General features: G+C 32.9%; 2 protein-coding genes across 3 annotated transcripts; one reads left to right on the top strand and one right to left on the bottom strand.

Moving 5' to 3' along the window:
* Positions 1-211: 211 nt before the first annotated feature.
* LOC126823380 (serine/threonine-protein phosphatase 4 catalytic subunit) lies at positions 212-9,428 on the top strand. 2 transcript variants are annotated; one of them, XM_050552194.2, is made up of 9 exons: positions 212-292; positions 3,731-3,770; positions 4,007-4,130; positions 4,338-4,490; positions 4,791-4,964; positions 5,092-5,218; positions 5,481-5,670; positions 5,824-5,902; positions 6,659-9,428. In XM_050552194.2, exons 2-9 carry the CDS (start codon positions 3,745-3,747, stop codon positions 6,707-6,709), a joined length of 924 nt encoding a protein of 307 aa, XP_050408151.1. In that variant the 5' UTR covers positions 212-292; positions 3,731-3,744; the 3' UTR covers positions 6,710-9,428. The 2 variants fall into 2 exon arrangements, with proteins under 2 accessions (XP_050408151.1, XP_050408152.1); XM_050552195.2 differs by having other exon boundaries at positions 223-302.
* A 1,102-nt stretch (positions 9,429-10,530) lies between these two features.
* On the bottom strand, positions 10,531-17,735 carry LOC126823374 (hyaluronidase). Its single transcript, XM_050552183.2, has 5 exons — positions 17,090-17,735; positions 15,830-16,077; positions 15,282-15,419; positions 12,823-13,024; positions 10,531-12,117 (listed from the first exon to the last, which is right to left on the bottom strand). Exons 1-5 carry the CDS (start codon positions 17,405-17,407, stop codon positions 11,704-11,706), a joined length of 1,320 nt encoding a protein of 439 aa, XP_050408140.2. The 5' UTR covers positions 17,408-17,735; the 3' UTR covers positions 10,531-11,703.
* Between the last annotated feature and the right edge of the window lie 889 nt (positions 17,736-18,624).

Below are 18,624 nucleotides of genomic sequence, written 5' to 3'. Positions count from 1 at the left end.
TTTTTCTATATATTATTCTGATTTGATACACGAGTCTACGACAATCGCGATTAAAAAATATCGTTTTATTTCCAGAAAAAAATATTATTAAAAACTGATTAGCAGATAGTTAAAGCACTATATATTTGTCCAAATAATGATATTAATGAACAAGTAAAAGTGGATAAGACCAAACATAACAAAATAAACTCTCAAATCTCGCATCTTGTCACGTGACGAGAGAGTGGCTCGGCGACTAAAGAAAATTTGTTGCGTCGCCGACAAAAAATCCACTTTTAATTGTGAAATACCTGTAAGTTGTGGTAAATATATGTTACTTATATCAATAAACTATTAAATTTGTGAAAGGTTGATGCCATGTTGATATTGTGAATTAGCAAAACGACGATCTTGAGGTATATTTTGAAAATAAATATCAACAACGCACGGTTCGGGAACATGTCATGTCTTAATCTCATTCTCATGTCTGTCAGTCAACCTAGGCTAGCCTACCTTCTGAGCCATTTCACATGTAGCTTATTCATAGTAGTAATTAGTAGACAAAATTTATTGAGATAACAAAAAAGCCTTCCCATGCAGAAAAATATATATGTTCTTGTGATATAAGTAAGACTTGTTTATTAATTGTTAAATGTAGGCCTACACCTACTTTATTTATTGAATAGTCCAAAGAAACGTTTACGCCAGGCTTACTAAAATTAGTAAAATTAATACAATACTAGTAATACTGCTGACACTGTACATACTGCTAATGCTAGTACTCAAGTCTAGTACTACTAGCCTAGGCCTATCCATCTACTGGCACTGGAATTGTAATCAGAAAGTAACCATTTTATAATGGGGAGTATGGTGCATCATTGAGAGCTGCACTGACTTACCTACTAACGAGGAGGTTCCAATTTGATCCCATCTTGCTCAGGTCCCACTCAGGGATTTTTAGGCATAGTTTGCACGCATGTTTGTTGGATGAAATGATAAATTGAGATCCCGTTCGTTGACATGTGTAAAAAAAAAAAAAATTCATGCTCGTCTTATCAAATGGAGAGAAAACAGAAACGGTAAAGTTTCCATCATACTATTCATACTCATAGTACACCGTAGATTCAAACCCCATGATACATGTATAAGCTTATCACACATGATATGTAGGCCTATGTATTTTTTTTAGTGAATGTGAAGCATTTCTTTAATTGATTGCCCTGATTTGGACATTTCCATGACAGGCGTTTGTTGTTTTCTGTGCATAGCTTTCAACATCAAATGTAACCATACGTACATTGTCACATTGTTACAACTTCTAAAAGACTAAAACTAAGAAGTAAATTGTGGATTGAAAATATCACAGCACTATTAGTCTGCGAGTATGTCTACTAACTATGATCTAGATTAGCAGGGTAAAAAAATGTTGTAAATTAAAAATTGCTGAAACAATTTTTTATACGTCTACTGAAAATCAGATTGGTTTTGTACAGTATAATGTGATTACTGAATTGCTTACATTTATTTACTATTATTAGACATAATTATGAAGAAAATTAGGAATGTTACAAGAACTAAACGGTCTTTTTATTTATGGGAATAGATTTTTTCTGAAATCAGTTTTAAGCGACCATGTTTATTGGTAAGGAGTTTAGAAATAGAATTATTTATTAAAGGGGTATACTATTATGTAAGATAGAACTGGCTATTCTCTCCATAATATTTCCAAGTTCCAACATAGGTGTGCATTGATTTAATACCACCATACTGGTTATTCAAGTCTTACCCTCGCTTCTCCAGTGTTTTTTTTAAATAAATCATTAAATGGTCGAACCATTCTACTATTTAAAATCAGAGTCATCCGATGGCATCGAGAGTTGATTATGGTCTTATCAAAGAAAGACCTGCAGTAAGCAGATTTAGCTCGACATAATGCCTGTTTAAGTACTTTTAGTTTTGAAGTAAATTGAAATCTCTGATTTGAAAACTTCAGCCTATAGCATGGACACTGTGCAGCCTGTCTAATGCTTTTAATAGGTAAACCTTTATTATGATATTTATAAATATTAAACTTAAATATTTAAATAATCAGAAATCCACTATTCCATTTTTTTAGTGGAACAGACCTACCTCATATTTTAAATCATATTTCAATATTGATAACTGGAAATAGCACATTGACACACAGACACAGTAACCTACATTGTCATACATAGTACAATAGTACTATAAATATAAACAAACTTTATAATGTTCAATCCTTAAAACTATGTTATCAACCATGATGAGACATAAACATGATTCATACTGTCATAGTCTATTTAAAAGTTTAAGGTATACACTATCACTATCTAAAGTTAATCATGATACTATGTATTAGTCATTGGTCATGTATATAAAGCCCTCTTCACAGTTTCCAATTACATAGAAGAAGTATTTAAACAGTTTTCATGTTAGTATTAATACACATGCACTATTCAAGTTAAAGTATCATTTGTCAACTCGAGCAAGAGTTAAGTAATCTTGTTGGAACTTATATGTATTGGGTTGAAATTTGGTATTTCTTATTTGGTATTTGGTATTCTTATTTCTTTTTTTCACAAAGATAATGATTAAAATCCAAATCATCAACCAAAAAATACATCAAAATCTGTTCAACATGGTCCAACTTACAGTTGACTTGAAATAAAATGATTGAAGCAGACAATAGGAAACAAAGAAGTACATGTCTGTTGTTGATTATTTGGAGAATTGATCTAAATATCGAGATCCCCTTTTCCGTCATTTACACAAGAGAGAGAGGGATGAAGCTTTTTTATATTGTTAATCATATAATACATGTATCATGATATAATGTGAATAGTCCTTGTAACTTGACTTGGTTTAATTATTTATAAAACATTATACATTAAACTGAAAGAAAAATTTCTCGATACTGATAGTGATACCATTGTCCATATATGACTTGACTAAGTTCTATGATGAGAATTTTCTGCGTAAGCTATGTAGCGATAAGCGAATTGATTGGTCAAGACTTTGGAAACATGTAACAACTCTGCTTTTAATGGAGGTAGAATGTTTAAACTTTATGTATGTGAATGTATTGACAGAGTACAATGATTAATATTTTCTGCTAAAGCTAAGCAATTTCATTGATCAATGCTTTGGGACAATATAACTTTGATTCTAACTGATGGAGAGGGAGTTTGATCGTGAACTTTTTCTGCTTAGACTATGTACGGTACAGACAATCAGTTTGGTTGCTCGATACTTTTCAAAAAGACAAATGTACAATTCATTAATATGTGTCCTCTATCTATTTTGGGATTTTTCGATCCCTGCATTGGCCGAGAAAGTTTATCCAGATTTTCCCATGTGGTTCCCCCTTGTCAGTGATGCAGGAAAGAGGGCCTGACAAGGACAGCTGTCTAGTCGTTTGAATGGGACGAAAAACCAAGGTCCTGTGTGCACTTTAAAGCTCCCTTGACAGTTGGAATTCGATATCAGAGTAAGCCGTAGTGCCGCTGTCCGGGCAAAATTTCCCTCATAGCACACTGTATGGCATAAGCCTGTCTTCATTAGCCCTGTTCGGATCAGAACAGTAATACATTAAACCCAATTTCATTTCAATTCATTTCATTTCTATGAATTCCTAACACTTTTTAATACATTTGCTTTTGTGTTTTTTTCTATATGTCTCAAATTGATCGGTTTATTAAACAAAGTGATTTATGTTTTAATTTATTTTCAGAAACATCAAGCAATATGGGAGAAATAAGTGATTTAGACAGGTATGTATGGAGTACTTTAAATTTAATTGATTGAGTATTGGAATACTCCAATAAATAAATTTTACTTACCTGCATTAGCCATTACACACCAATGTAGAACAGTTTAACTGAATATGATTTAGTCAGTTTTGAGTTATAAGCTTCATTTTACATCATTTGATTGATAAACTTTATTGTAATGTATGTTTAATGAATTTAATGTCATACATGTATTTACAAAAAATGTAACTTTTCAGACAAATTGAGAGTTTGCGAAGATGTGAAGTTATAAAAGAAAGTGAAGTAAAGTCTTTATGTGCAAAAGCCAGAGAAATATTGGTGGAAGAAAGTAATGTACAACGAGTTGATTCTCCAGTCACAGTATGTTGACTCTTTAATTCTTAATTTGAATAAACCTTACAAATTTGTTCTTTTAAAGTGTGTATGTTAGAAGTGAAGACTGAACCTGAAACTATTATGGTGGTAGTGTTCAGAATGTTCATGTATAAATTCTTATGGTTCATATGTTAGCTTTGATGTTATACATGTAGTACAGATGTATTAATAATGATGCCTTTCTCTTTTCAGGTGTGTGGTGATATACATGGTCAGTTTTATGATTTAAAAGAATTATTTAAAGTGGGAGGCGATGTACCAGATACTAATTATCTTTTTATGGGTGACTTTGTTGATCGAGGTTTTTATAGTGTAGAAACATTTCTTCTTTTATTAGCTTTAAAGGTTAGTTATACTTGTAATATAAGTTTACATATGAATTGAAAAGGAGAACTTTAACCATTGTCTTGAAGTTGATGTTCATAAGGTCTACTTTATATTTATTTTGCAGGCTTTCATTGCCTAGCACTCAAAGTCAGCAAATGAAACTGCATATGAATATTTTATAATGGATGACTTGGATGTAGTGAGCAGTGTTCAATTTGAAAGTTGTATTTGAAGGATTGATTTCTGCAAATATCATAGATTTATTTTCTTTGAAAGAATTTATGGCAGACTAATTTATATCACTGTTGTGTATTATAGGTCCGTTATCCAGACAGAATAACATTAATACGTGGCAATCATGAAAGTCGACAAATTACTCAGGTTTATGGTTTTTATGATGAATGTTTACGAAAATATGGTTCTATAACTGTGTGGCGTTATTGTACAGAAATATTTGATTACCTCAGTTTATCAGCAATAATAGATGGCAAGGTAAGAGTTTTAAAATATGACTAAGGTTGGTTAGACAGTAAATTTAAGATTAAATATAATTCTTCTGACGAAACAAATAATTTTGTTGATGTTCTGTTCTGTTAATCAGATGATTTATTTGTTTCAGATATTTTGTGTTCATGGAGGCCTTTCACCTTCAATACAAACATTAGATCAAATACGAGCAATAGATCGTAAACAGGAAGTACCACATGATGGTCCCATGTGTGATTTACTCTGGTCAGATCCTGAAGGTATGCCATATTTAACATTTTGAACACGTTTACATATTGAATGATTAAATCCAGTTGATAAATTTATTCTTAACACTTCACATGAACGTTATAATAGAGTTAACTTTATTGTATTTTATATTTAACTCCAGACCTATGTCCTATTCATTGGGTTTTGATTGGAGAGTATTTGAGAATTTTTGATGAAGAATTAATACTCCACCCATGAGTTCATTTATTTGATGATACATATTTTTAAAAATGAAATGTTTTATTATTTCAGATATGCAAGGATGGGGTGTTAGTCCTCGAGGTGCAGGTTATTTATTTGGTAGTGATGTAGTCTCTCAGTTTAATGCTTCAAATGATATAGATCTCATATGTCGAGCACATCAACTTGTAATGGAAGGATATAAATGGCATTTTAATGACACAGTTTTAACTGTTTGGTCTGCTCCTAATTATTGTTATAGGTAAGTTTTACTCAAGAAAAATACACATATTTCTTGTATGCTTCTGTAATTGATTCAATATTCTGTATGTGTAAGCTTATAGAGTACTTCAAGGTAGATAAAAAAAACCATTATATTTTAATGCATTATTATAACTTCTTATTTTTTTCACAGATGTGGTAATGTAGCAGCTATATTAGAATTAGATGAACATTTACAAAGAGATTTTACTATCTTTGAAGCAGCCCCACAGGTAATCTTTCATGCCGTGTTATTTTTTACATACATGGACATTTATTTTAACTTATTGTACAAAACTGTTGAATATGCCATTTGAAGACTTGGAAAAGTATCTAGAAATGCAAAATTAACAGTCTTAATCTTAAACTTTGCAAGTAATGATTGTCATTTGCTTTTTTTGCTAGAATAGCAAATTTTTCACAGCATAATCCATACTAATATGTATTCAGTTTGATTATATAACATTTTATTATAGGGGCATTATGGGAGATTAGATAAAGAGTTGACAGTTCTCGCTATAATAGTTAAAAAATAGATAACATAAATAGAATATGCTGAAAAGTTTAGTTGAATTGCTCCACTCCGAACCACGATATTAGCTTTTGAATTTTAGAATATCCTTGATCATCACTAAAGTCGGTACGATAAAAAACAAAGTCTCGATTATCCATTTTTACGTTTAATTATTTTTTAAAATATGTATTCCAATCTGCTAAATATCGCAGGCTAGTGATGACATCAAGAGTTGATTCAGGTCTAGATAAGTTAATTAATGTTTCTAATTAATAATTTAGATAACATTTCAGGCCTAAAGAATGACCTGCTATAGGCAGATTTAGCTCTTGCATAATGTATGTTTAAGAAAACGTAATCAAAATACCAAAGCTACATAACCTCCCAGCTTGGATTCAATCAGATTTTAAAAAAAATAGTTACCTTAGATTAATTTAATAAATCATTGAATTATAATTTTATATATATATTTCAGGAGGCAAGAGGAATACCGTCAAAGAAACCGCAACCCGATTATTTCTTGTAGTGAATTTCACATCATTTATCATCATTCATCCCCATCTTCCATTGTAATATATCACATCCATATTCTAATATATTGATGTTGCCAGTGACAAACATTATAAAGATGCTCACACCATTTATCATTTGACAGTCCATTAAGAGTGAAGTGTTAAAGACAATATTATATTTTACATACTACTACAGAAATTTCCATACTGCCTGATTTGATGAGAATTTAGAACAACTGATTATGTGTGGCAATGAATAATAGCAATGTTATGGTGAAATATATTGTTATTGTTTAATGAAGAGTTTGCCAAAAATTGTATTTTTAAAGTGAAGAAATATATTGGATTTTCCAGTATGGTGTAAAATTTGTTTTGGAAGTGACTAAAGTAGATTTTGTTCCACATGTTTGACTAGCATTGGATTATATTAATATTCTTATTGCCTCATCCTTCAATATTAGACCAATTCATTAAATATTTAATACTTTGTCAATAATTCATTTTATAGATAATCAGTTGAATATATGCTAGTTTATAATATAAACCAAGAATGATATTCAAAGTGTATAGGGCTATTCAAACATAAGAATTATAATGGAAAATAGATAATGTCTTCCCTGAAATATTTAAAAATATAATTTGATGCACAATATATTATAAAACATTTAAACTTGACAAAGTGCATATTGTATGTATTGGAAACCAAATGAATCATTTTATAATAAAATTATATTTCTAATTTTAAAACTGTCTGTCTCAGTCCTACTTATTCACTGATAGTGGTATTTCATATTAATTACAAATTTGTATTTATTTATGAGTGAGGTTGATAGTCACAAATTTGTCATTATTATTGAAAGAAAAACAGTATTAAAATAATTGTGTGTTACACAGGTTATCTGAGGATGATACTTTTAACATTTAATCAATAATTAAAATAGTTTTTGTAATGCTGTTCTACAAAATCCTACTGAATAGGTCGCTTCTTTGTGTACAAGATAAATGAATGAAATATTGTATGTAAGGTTATTTTTTCATCCATCCATATTTGCATGCTATATTGTAATTATATTTACATATATTCATGAACATACATGTAAAATATGAAAGTGCTTAATTTGATTGTTGTAATACATAATTCAGATATTTTTGGGTGCTGTAAGTTGCCTACATTTTGTCTCCATTAAAATGTAATTTTTATTTCATATACATTTGTATATTTTTATATAAATATACATTATTTGGACCATGGGTAGTACATGTATAGAGATTCATTTCAAATTTTACTTTCCAATGAACTATTCATATTAACATTTTCTGGGGGGGGGTTTATACGTCCATCATCCACAATTTCTTGTGAATACTCTACAGACTACATTTATCATCTGATTGTTTTAAAATTGATATATGTTGTTTACATTAGTGAGGTGAAGAAGCCTGTTTAATATTAACAGTTCTTGAGTTATGGCCCTTGTTTCACTTTGTTGCAACTTGTGAATGCTTTAACGACAAAAGTTATCATCCAATTCGTATGAAATTTATATGCATCATTTAAATTACTAAAATGAAGAAGCATATTGAATTTCAGCAATTTCCGTTTGTTACGTCTAGAGTAAGGCCCTTGTTTCACTTTGTTGAACCTTGTGAATGCTCTAATGACAATTTATAAGCACTATTTAAATAGTGAAACAAAGAAGGCTATAGAATTTCAGCAGTTTCCGTTAATTAAGTTATGGCCCTTTTTTCACTTTCTTTGGACCATGTGTTCAGCAATTTCCGTCAATTACTTCAAGAGTTATGGCCCTTGTTATAATTTGTTGAACCTTGCGAATGTTCGAACGACATATTACGCATTATTTAAATTAGTAAAATGAAAAAGCCCGTCGAATTTCAACAATTTCTTTATATTACTTTGAGAGTTATGACCCTTATAACCTTGTGAACCCTCAAACGACGAAAATTATAAAGTCATCTGTATGAAGTTCTCTTGTAAGAAAATGCCCCCAATTACATACAAAAGAATATATATGTGACTACCCGTGTTGACTGCTCAGACGATTTAGCTGCTGTGGGCATATGTTTCGTTGCCTGGCAGCTTATCTTTTATCCTGCAGTATTCCTAGCACATCATCCATTATTCACAAGTCACATACACTTAAACCACCAAAGTTTCTATAATAAAACCGTTAGTTTTCACTTTTCACTCTGTAAAGTAATCCTGGTTGAGACCAAATTACCCCCTTTTAAAACAATGAATTCTATAATTGGGGTTTCTGTTCGCTTTAACATAAAGGTTAACTTTAAGATCCCTGGTAAACAAGTGAAATTTGTCAAATCAAAAAAATGGTCTCACAACTATAAGGCTTACAGGACTGCAAATTTCTCTTTGTTATTTTTTAAAATATTTAATTTTTTTACACAATGAAATCTTGCATTAAGCAATAATTTGTCTGATTCTATGGTGACCTTATATTATGGTACTTTATGCTTCTGTCCATCATTGTATTGTTTATGTGAATTATACATAAAAATGAGTTGAAAATACAACTTGTATTTGTTTTAAATGATTGTGTTTGGAAATTTTCAAAATTATTAGAGAAGAAATGAGATCTTACCTATCGATTTATGTAAAATATATTGAGAGATTATGTTACCTTTATTATTATTTGTAAATATGAGTATATCTCTCTTGTCATAGTCAGTTCTGATAATAAATCATTTGTTTTTTTTAAATACTGGTTTAATATTTGATAAAAACACACAAGAATAGACCACAGTTAAACCCAGATGTGAATGAATAGGGATGACATGCGGATATAGCAATTCTACTGATGTTGATGAGAACTTGTTCTGCGGGTCAGTTATATCAACTCTGGAGTCGGGAGTTAATGAATCAATCCTATCCTGTCAAACATTAATCTTAATTACTTGGGAACATTTTGTCATTTTTGCCGGTTATATTTGTTAATCTTATCATTATCACTGGTTGATTGGTGCATGACTAGAGGTACTTAATTTACCCAAAACCAATGCTGACATTATCCAGTAAATATTTATTACCCTGTTCACAGTTAATTTCGTTCAGTGATCATTTTGGCACTAACGTGATAATTCAATTCAGCGTTAGAATTGTGTACCACACAATTGTACTTGGCAGACAACTCTTCTGCCTTGATTCCTTGTCATGATTGAGTTCCAGATTGCATAGATGACATACCCATCTGAACTTCTCCACTAAGCCATCCAATTCCCCACTTTCAATTGTTGGATGATACGTTGGACAATGGTTCAGGTCAGTTATTCTTGTCATTTATAACTTGGGATTGAACCCATGACTTGCACTGATAACATAAATTGCTGAACCAGTTAGAGAGCCAGCAGAATGTCATAATAATAAAAATGCATTTATTGAATCCCTGAAATCCAACATGTGCTACCCATCTGCACAAATGCATTTTTGTACACATGTAACTCACCGTCCTAAGAAATAATGACACACTGCATACATCATCAAAGAAAAATAAGACATGCACACAGAATTTGCAACTTCTGAAATACCAGAAGTCATAACACCATCCCTAAAACGTGAATGTGGACAGTTTCGGAGAAGGGATCATAATTGAAACTTCTATGGGACAAGCTGTGTTAAAAAGGGGAATAACTCTAAAAGCAGTTATTGAAAATAGTTTAAAATAAATAGATTATTGTAGTCTCTATTGTATAGTCATAATCTCTATCGATGATTGTGCTAACAAGAAATGTGAACACCAGCCCGACGGACATATGACCACATTAAAATGTATGTGTATATAATAAAAAAACTAAAAGTCTAATAAACTGTTATTCAATTAAATTATTTTTATTAAAAATAAAAAAGATCATACAAATATTATAAAATGTTATTAAATTTTTTCATATATAAAAAGACCTTGGAAGATCAGAGATCATCATTGGAATAAAAACAAGATGTGACATATTCATCAATTGGATAAAAAAAAGATTATTCAGATGCATTTTGTGTGCTACATATCATAGGCTTATACATATCGTATCTTGCAGAATGTTATGGATACACAGAGAAAAAAGTATGGCAACACATGAACGTTTATGCGCTATAGAGAAATTCAATACATAAATAAATATATGCAAAAGTGAAATAAAAATTTGAGGTATTCTCTCTTCCATGTATACCAGTGAAAGTTGCCAGTGCAGCAAGTAACAGACCTATGATGCAAAATCAACTATTGCATTGAGAAAACTTTTAAAATCGCCGTGTTTTCTGTCTGTTTTTCACATTGGGACCTGTACAACACATTACAGCCAGAATATGGCAAGTAGTTAATTATTGCAAAAAAAATCAACAAACTAATGACATATAACGAACTGTTAACGTTCTGTCAGACCTAGCAGTACATCTGCAAGAGAAGATGCAACTCTATTGAGTCTTGTTGAAAAGTGGATGGCCATCACGCCACCTCCTATCCTACAGAACTCGTAATCGGCTGGACATTCTTGGGTGTAAAATCCACCAGTGCACTATCCAATAATGGAACAGACTAACGCAGACTCAGATCCAACGTCTTATGCAGTCAATGAGGTGGAAATTTCAACAGGTTATCCAGGCTGGTGGAGGTTACACCAGACATTTTTGTGCTGTTTTGACGGCTTTATGGACAAGTTAAAATGAAATGAAATGAGATGAACTGTAGGATTTTCGATTGACCTGTGCCAGCCTTAGTTGTTTGGACTTGGTTTCACCCATTTTCCATCTCTATTTTTGAACTCGAAAGAATCACAATAAATCCCCTACTTAGAATTAAACTTCAGTTTTCGTCTTTCTTTGCTGGTTCAGTGTTTTCTTGGGGCATTTCAAGGAAGATTGAATAAAAAAAACTAGCAGTAGCACTATATTTAAATAGGGGTGTTGAGATACTTTTTCCTTTGTGTATATATATTAATATATAGGTTAGTATCCTTGTACAAATAATAAGAGCCGAGTATTGCTATATCACTTAGCTTTTATGTTACATTTGTTTCCTTTCCATCCAGCGTAACAACTGCATACATAATCATCAACATCGAACTTGGATTTCTTGCTATAGTTATGTTTTAATTTCTCTTCCATTTGTTTAATTTCTTTCCAATTCTTTTTGCAATAAGGGCAGCCATATTGGTGGAGATACTTTTGATAAAGCAGTTCATACTTCTGATTAATACACCGGCCGTGTCCTGAACATTTTGTTTTACTGCAACTTGTATAAAAGTTAGTAAGCTGTAAAACGTATGGACCCAGAATGAAATCTAAATATGTCTGTAATAAAACACATTCTCCACGTTCATGAAACTGATTGTTGCTACCCCATATTACAACTCCTGATGATCCTATATCACCAGGTACCTTAATGGCAACACCAAGATCGGCCTGAAAAAATACAAGGATGCATAATAATTTGATTTAAATGGGGAGAACAAATAGAACCAAGTTGTTTTGTTTATTTGAATTCAAATGATAGAAAATATATTCGAAAGACAGTTATCAATTAAAAATCAAAAAGATTCAATGCTATTAACTGAATAATTAATGGAGATCTTGATTGATTGACTAATTCTTAACGTTTTTGACAATCTTTTGTGAGGCTATGCTTGAAGTTCTTCCTGATGTGAACATTTATTAAACAAAACATGTAGGTCTACTGGTAAACAGAGTTATCAGAATTTGTTGAAAATCAATAGGTTTCCTCAAATAATCATAGTGTTTTAATTTCAGATCAATTAGAAAATAAATTTGGCAACTAGAGGGTCCACAAGATGTTTAAAATGATCAAGGGCAGAAACTCCTGAATCAGCCCCGGTGTCCACAAGATTTTTCAAATTGATCATTGAAAATCAATTAATTTTTTAAACTGATCAATAGGGCTAAATCTGACAGCAATTATCAGAAATAGCTGAAGATAAGTTTCTTCGTCTCATGAACCTAATCACTGTCTATAATTTTAAAACTCAATTAGATATTAACTTCAGCCGCTAATGCACCAGCAAGCAATTGTGACAGACAGAATGGCAGGCAGACATAGGTGACAACAATATATGACCTCATTTCAATAATAAAGTTTAACATCAAATCTACCTCATCAAAAAAGTAAGTCCCACCATTTTGAACCAAAGTATAAGGCAAAACCAATCTACCAGGTGACATATATTTAGCTTTCATGCGTAATGTTTCATTAACCACATGTTCTACTTCTTTCTCTCTGAGATCAATTTTTTCGCCTACTACCGTATAAATTCTTGGATATACAGCAGTACTTTGTTCCCATAGCCAGCTTAAACTACAAATAAAAAAACACAGGTTGTGACACAATGAAACATAAGGTCACCAGCAGCTAAATCTTTCAAACAGTTATGAGCTAAAACTACTTGTAAAAATCTAATTTTAATTAAAGCCTTTAAAATGCTAACAAGATTTCAATACAAATAAAGAATAGCGCCAGAAAGTTAATTTCCAAAATCCCTCAGCATCATAGTTCTTCCATTTAATAACCTAAACAACCTATATAAATATCATTATGCTAACAAATGTGTTCAACAGACTGACGGTCGTACCATGGACACAGACACGCAGAGGCTAGCAATAGACAACCACATGGGCAAAATAAAAATATATGCGAAGTTAAAACAAAAAATACTCCCTTCAGTTATATTATATATATAACATTCTAAAATATTAAACACTCAATATTAGTTTAAAGGGCTAATCTGGATAATTTTTGGAGAATTAAACTGCTTAATTTTGTGTTAAAATCCCTTAAAATCGTCTACCTAAGTTTCAAACAACTTAAACCTGTCAGTCTTCAACTGGAAATGGAGACTGGTGTCCCAAACTGTATTATGCGGTGTCTGGATAAAAACCAGACATTTTTTTTATAACCAGCTCTGCCAGGCAGGATAAGCCCACATTTTGCAAGAGATGGATAGAGAACAACCTAAACCAAACAGGATTTTTTGTACAATCAGGGGCAATAATCCAGAAAGTTATGGTCTGAAATGCCCTAATATCAAAAGCGACTGAGATCTTTGGGATATAAAGATATGTTTCATCAAAATCGGATAAAAATTGTGACCTCTTTAGGGTCCACAACCTTTGTAGCATACTTTTACACAATTTGCGTACAAAGTGTGGCCCTTTTGTCCGGCAGTTTCATTTCGATTTTCACGAAATTTGAATTCAACCTTCGTTATGGTGGAATGGTGATATGTTTAAACGGTTTTTAAAATCAAAAAAAAAAAAATTGTGACCTCTAGAGAATCCGCATGCTAAAAATGCGATTTTTCGAACAATCAGGAGCCATAATCCAGGAAGTTACGGTGTAACGGTGATATATTCGAATGTTTTTTTAAATCGAATAATAATTGTGACCTCTAGAGGGACCACAAGCTAAAAACGCGATTTTTTGTACATTCAAGGGCCATAATTCAGGAATAGACAATCCGATACGCGCGAATATCGAAAGGAAGCAAGATCTTTGGGTTATAAACATGTATTTCAACTTTCATCAAAATCGAATCAAAACTGTGACCTCTAGCATGTCCACAACCTTGGTTTACCAGATGTTTACACTATTTGCGTATGAGGGGCGGCCATATTGTCCAGCAGTTTTGGCCCGATTTTCACGAAATTCGATGTCAACAAACATTATGGTGTAACGGTGATATATTCGAACGTTTTTTTTTTAAATCGAATAATAATTGTGACATCTAGAGGGAGCACAAGCTAAAAACGCGATTTTTCATACAACCAGAGGCCATAATTCAGGAAGTTACAAATCGATATGCACGAATATTGAAAGGAACCAAGATCTTTGGGTTATAAACTTGCATTTCAATTTTCAACAAAATCGGATCAACATTGTGGCCATTAGAGGGTTCACAATTTTGATATACCAGAAGTTTACACTCTTTGGGTACGAGGGGCGGCCATTATGTCTGGCAATTTTGGTCCGAATTTCATGAACCTCAACCTCAGACAAAATTCTGGTGTAAAAGTGATATATTCGAATGTTTTTTGGCGTTTATGTGGGCGTATAAAAATAATGTGTAGGTGAAATTTACCTTTCGTTTTCAAGTACAACACATGGGTCATTATTACTGTTTAGACCTCTCAAGGAACGGGAATTGATTATCAGGTCACTCAAAGAAAAAACTGACCCGAAATCTTAAGGGTTACGTGTCCAGATAAGCAGTTTTGTTGTTCACGTCAAAACGACTCAATATTTTGAGTTGAAATTTTGAGACAAGGTAAATACACCATTCCTGTATATTTTGGCGCTTACATTTCATACGTACTCAGACTTTTATTTTTGAGACTCTGTTCAAATCAGGATAGTCCCTTCAATATCTTTGTCTACATTATGTTTTTTCCTAACCTGATCTGTTATAAGGAGAAATCCAAAATATATTAAGATTTATAAGCCACTGATTTTTTCCAGTTCAAAGTTTGAGGATAGAATTATTAATCTACGATGACAAAATAACATATTTTAACCATCAATTCAAATAAAGTGTGTTGTTTCATACAAATATACTGACTTATCATTTTCAAGTTGTTCGTTTCCACAAACATTGGTCTTTGGATCGACTCCTCTACATGCTGGAAATCCGTAATAGCCCCAATGACCTCCTGGTCGTAATTTCTCTGCAACTTCCAACGTTGATTGGAAAAATTTTCTGAAATTATACAAATATACTGCTAATTTTATAGAACAAACAAAATGGTGTACTAAGAAAATGTTCTCCACTATTTAGAGAAGCTTCTTACCAAAAGGAAAATCTAGTTTTTATGTATAAAAGTGTAAGATATTTGTTTTGCAATTGTACTGTGGTATATATCTGTCCTCATACTCTGTCTTGTGCATATGCTTATGGTACTTACAGCTAAATGAAAAGATTGATTAATTCGGTTTTGTATGCCAAAGATAATGCTTAAAAGATCAAAATTATTGAACTATTTGTGCTTGTGAAATGACAAGTGGTGCATCGATACAGGTCTTCTAGAAAGAGTAACCTTTCACTGTTTTCTTCCACACTCCCCTTACTAAAACTTCCATGTTGGCTTATAAGTATATTTTCCTTCTTACTTTGCTCCTTCATTAAACTCTTTAACAGCTTCATTGTATATTTGTGTCTTATTTGTCCAATCTGGATGAAGCTGTTTAACTAGTTCTATTGACAACTGTTGATATTTAGCCAAAGAATCAAAATTTGTTTGAAAAATTGGTCGCCATGCTTCGAAGTCCAGGACGCCAAGTCCTTCAAAACTAGTATCTGGAATAAGATCCTCAATTTCTTCTGATGCTTTTGAAAGATGTAAGGTCAGATTTCCATGCTGGAAAAAAAAAATCAAAAAAAATCCAGTGAACATAATATTTTGATGAAAAGAGTTATTGTTTCGGACAATCTTCAACTTCATACATTGCTATATGCAAAGGTGAAAATTATTCAATATTAAAACACAGAGAGAGAGAGAAATGGGGTTTAACATCCACTCGAGACAAACTAGGTCATTTCGGGACTAACATATGGTTTAATTTTATTTACATAATTCGCTTGCGCGTAGGGGTCTTTTGCAGTGGGAGTAAACCGGAGAAAACCCATGAGGTTTGAAATATTAAAACAATGATGTGTTGATTTCTAATTGTTGGGATGCTGAAAACGAACCAAAGTTAAGAAACATAATATTATTATCGGGAGAGAGAGAGAGAAATGGGGTTTAACGTCCACTCTACACAAACTAAGTCATTTCGGGACTAACATATGGTTTTTAATTTTATTTCAATATTTCGCTTGCGCATAGGGGTCTTTAGCAGTGGGAGGAAACTGGAGGACCCGGAGAAAACCCACAAGGTTGGACTGTTAGTATAGGAAACAAGCTGTAGCAAATTCATGAGATTAACATTGAATAGGCCTGTGTATGCGATGGCAGATCCCAATGGAGGACCTAGGGGCCAAACCTTCGCCCTCCACACCCTAAATAACAGTATAAAAATAAGTTCACTTATTGTTTTGTTCCTATATGAAATTTGTAAATTTCAGCTTTTTATAAGTTGGGGTCATTGTGCACGTGGGCAAGTTTCTACCAGTGGGTGGTGGCTTCATGAGTGCTTGGAAGAGATCTACCCCCTTTTACCTAATTCTTATAGTGCCTGCCACCATATCCATATCTGGTATCAACATTCACAGTTTTTGTCAAATTAACATACAACATACCATTGACAAGGCATAAGGCATCTACTTTAGCCCCTATAATGGTTATTGCAACTCTTCCTTAACTTTTCAACAAATTTATGCGAATTTTCGGTTCTATTATTATAGGCCTACACATAATTAACTGTGATTACCTCTGGGACACCACCGTTATTTAAATGACTTCCTGATATGCTTGGAAAATCACCTATACCATAAAATATTGTCATCATTTCACCACGAAAAACATCGTTCTTATTTGTCACTATGCCATAGTGAGAGAAATTTAGTTTAATACCATGGGCATCACAAACTCCCGATGGCACATTCCATACAACAACAAACGGTTGATTTGGTAAAATTGTTGGACCAGTGCATCCGCCTTCATCTTCTGATATGTGGGGAACCGAATTTACAAGTTGACTGAATAATATTGGGGTGACAAGTATTAAAATTGCAACTAAAGAGGCCATTTCGATCACCTGTTTATCGCTCCTTATCTTTAAACAAATTGTACTATAGGCCAAATACGGCCCCACCCTTAAGTACCACTAGGATTTCCAGACATCAGTCGACTCGATGGCTGATTAAAATTTAGGAATACCGGTAGTTTGTGTAATTTAAGACCGAATATATCAGTCGTAGGCCTAATATTAATATCAGTCAGTCGCCCAAAGCGTTGGCTACTTATGCAGTAGTAACAAGAATGATAAGAACATAGCCTATTCCTCTATAGATCCCTGCACGTTGTTGTTTTCATTCCGAAGCTACTATAGATACTATTACAATATATCCTGTCGTCAATTTTATGCATCGAACACAGACTAAAAAAAAGCTATTTATATATAGATGTAATTAAAGTAACCTTTAACCCTAGTTGATGACTTTACTCGTAGTCGTAAACAGAGGTCTTTGAAGCTGTTATTTTTGAAAGATAATCCAATATAAAAAAAAAGGTTTTAATTTTAACTATCAAATTTTAGCTTGGGTGGGGGAGGGGGAGGGGGTCTTGTGGTCTCGTCCAGACGAGAAAACAAGTCAAATAAATCAGTCGAAATATCAGTCGTATTATTTATCAGTCGTATACTCCTATGCCATGCAGTCGTATATCGTACTATAATTTATATATCAGTCGCTCAAAATAACGAAATAGAATGAAATGAAATGGGGTTTAATGTCCTACTGTTCTGCTCCTAACCTGGGCTAATGAAGACGGGCATACGCCATACAGTGTGCTATGAGGGAAATTTTGCCCGGGCAGCGGCATACTACGGCTTACTCTTATATCGAATTCCAACTGCCAAGGGATCTTTTACGTGCACACCAATTTGTACACGGGACCTCGGTTTTTTGTCCCATTCATACGACTAGACAGCTGTCCTTGTCAGGCCCTTCGTCCTGCATCACTGACAAGGGGAAACCACGCCGGAAAATCTGGATGAACTTTCTCGGCCAATGCAGGGATCGAACACCCGACCTCCAGGCTAGCGCGCCAGCATCTTACCCACTTAGCCACGTGATCTCCAAGATCCTGTGAGACAGGAAAACTTTGATATTAAACCCCAGCGCCTCACACTCCAAACATTACATAAGCTGATTATGCGTTTTGCCACTCAATTAACTGTAGCCTACTGGTAGGCCTATGACTGAGATAGACCTCTTTCATAAACCATAATAAAATATGAGTATT

Source organism: Patella vulgata, chromosome 6 (genome assembly GCF_932274485.2).
Source record: "Patella vulgata chromosome 6, xgPatVulg1.2, whole genome shotgun sequence".
Taxonomy (NCBI): Eukaryota; Metazoa; Mollusca; class Gastropoda; family Patellidae; genus Patella; species Patella vulgata.
The sequence above is the reverse complement of the archived record's forward strand: the minus strand, read 5'-3'. Positions and strand labels throughout refer to the sequence as shown.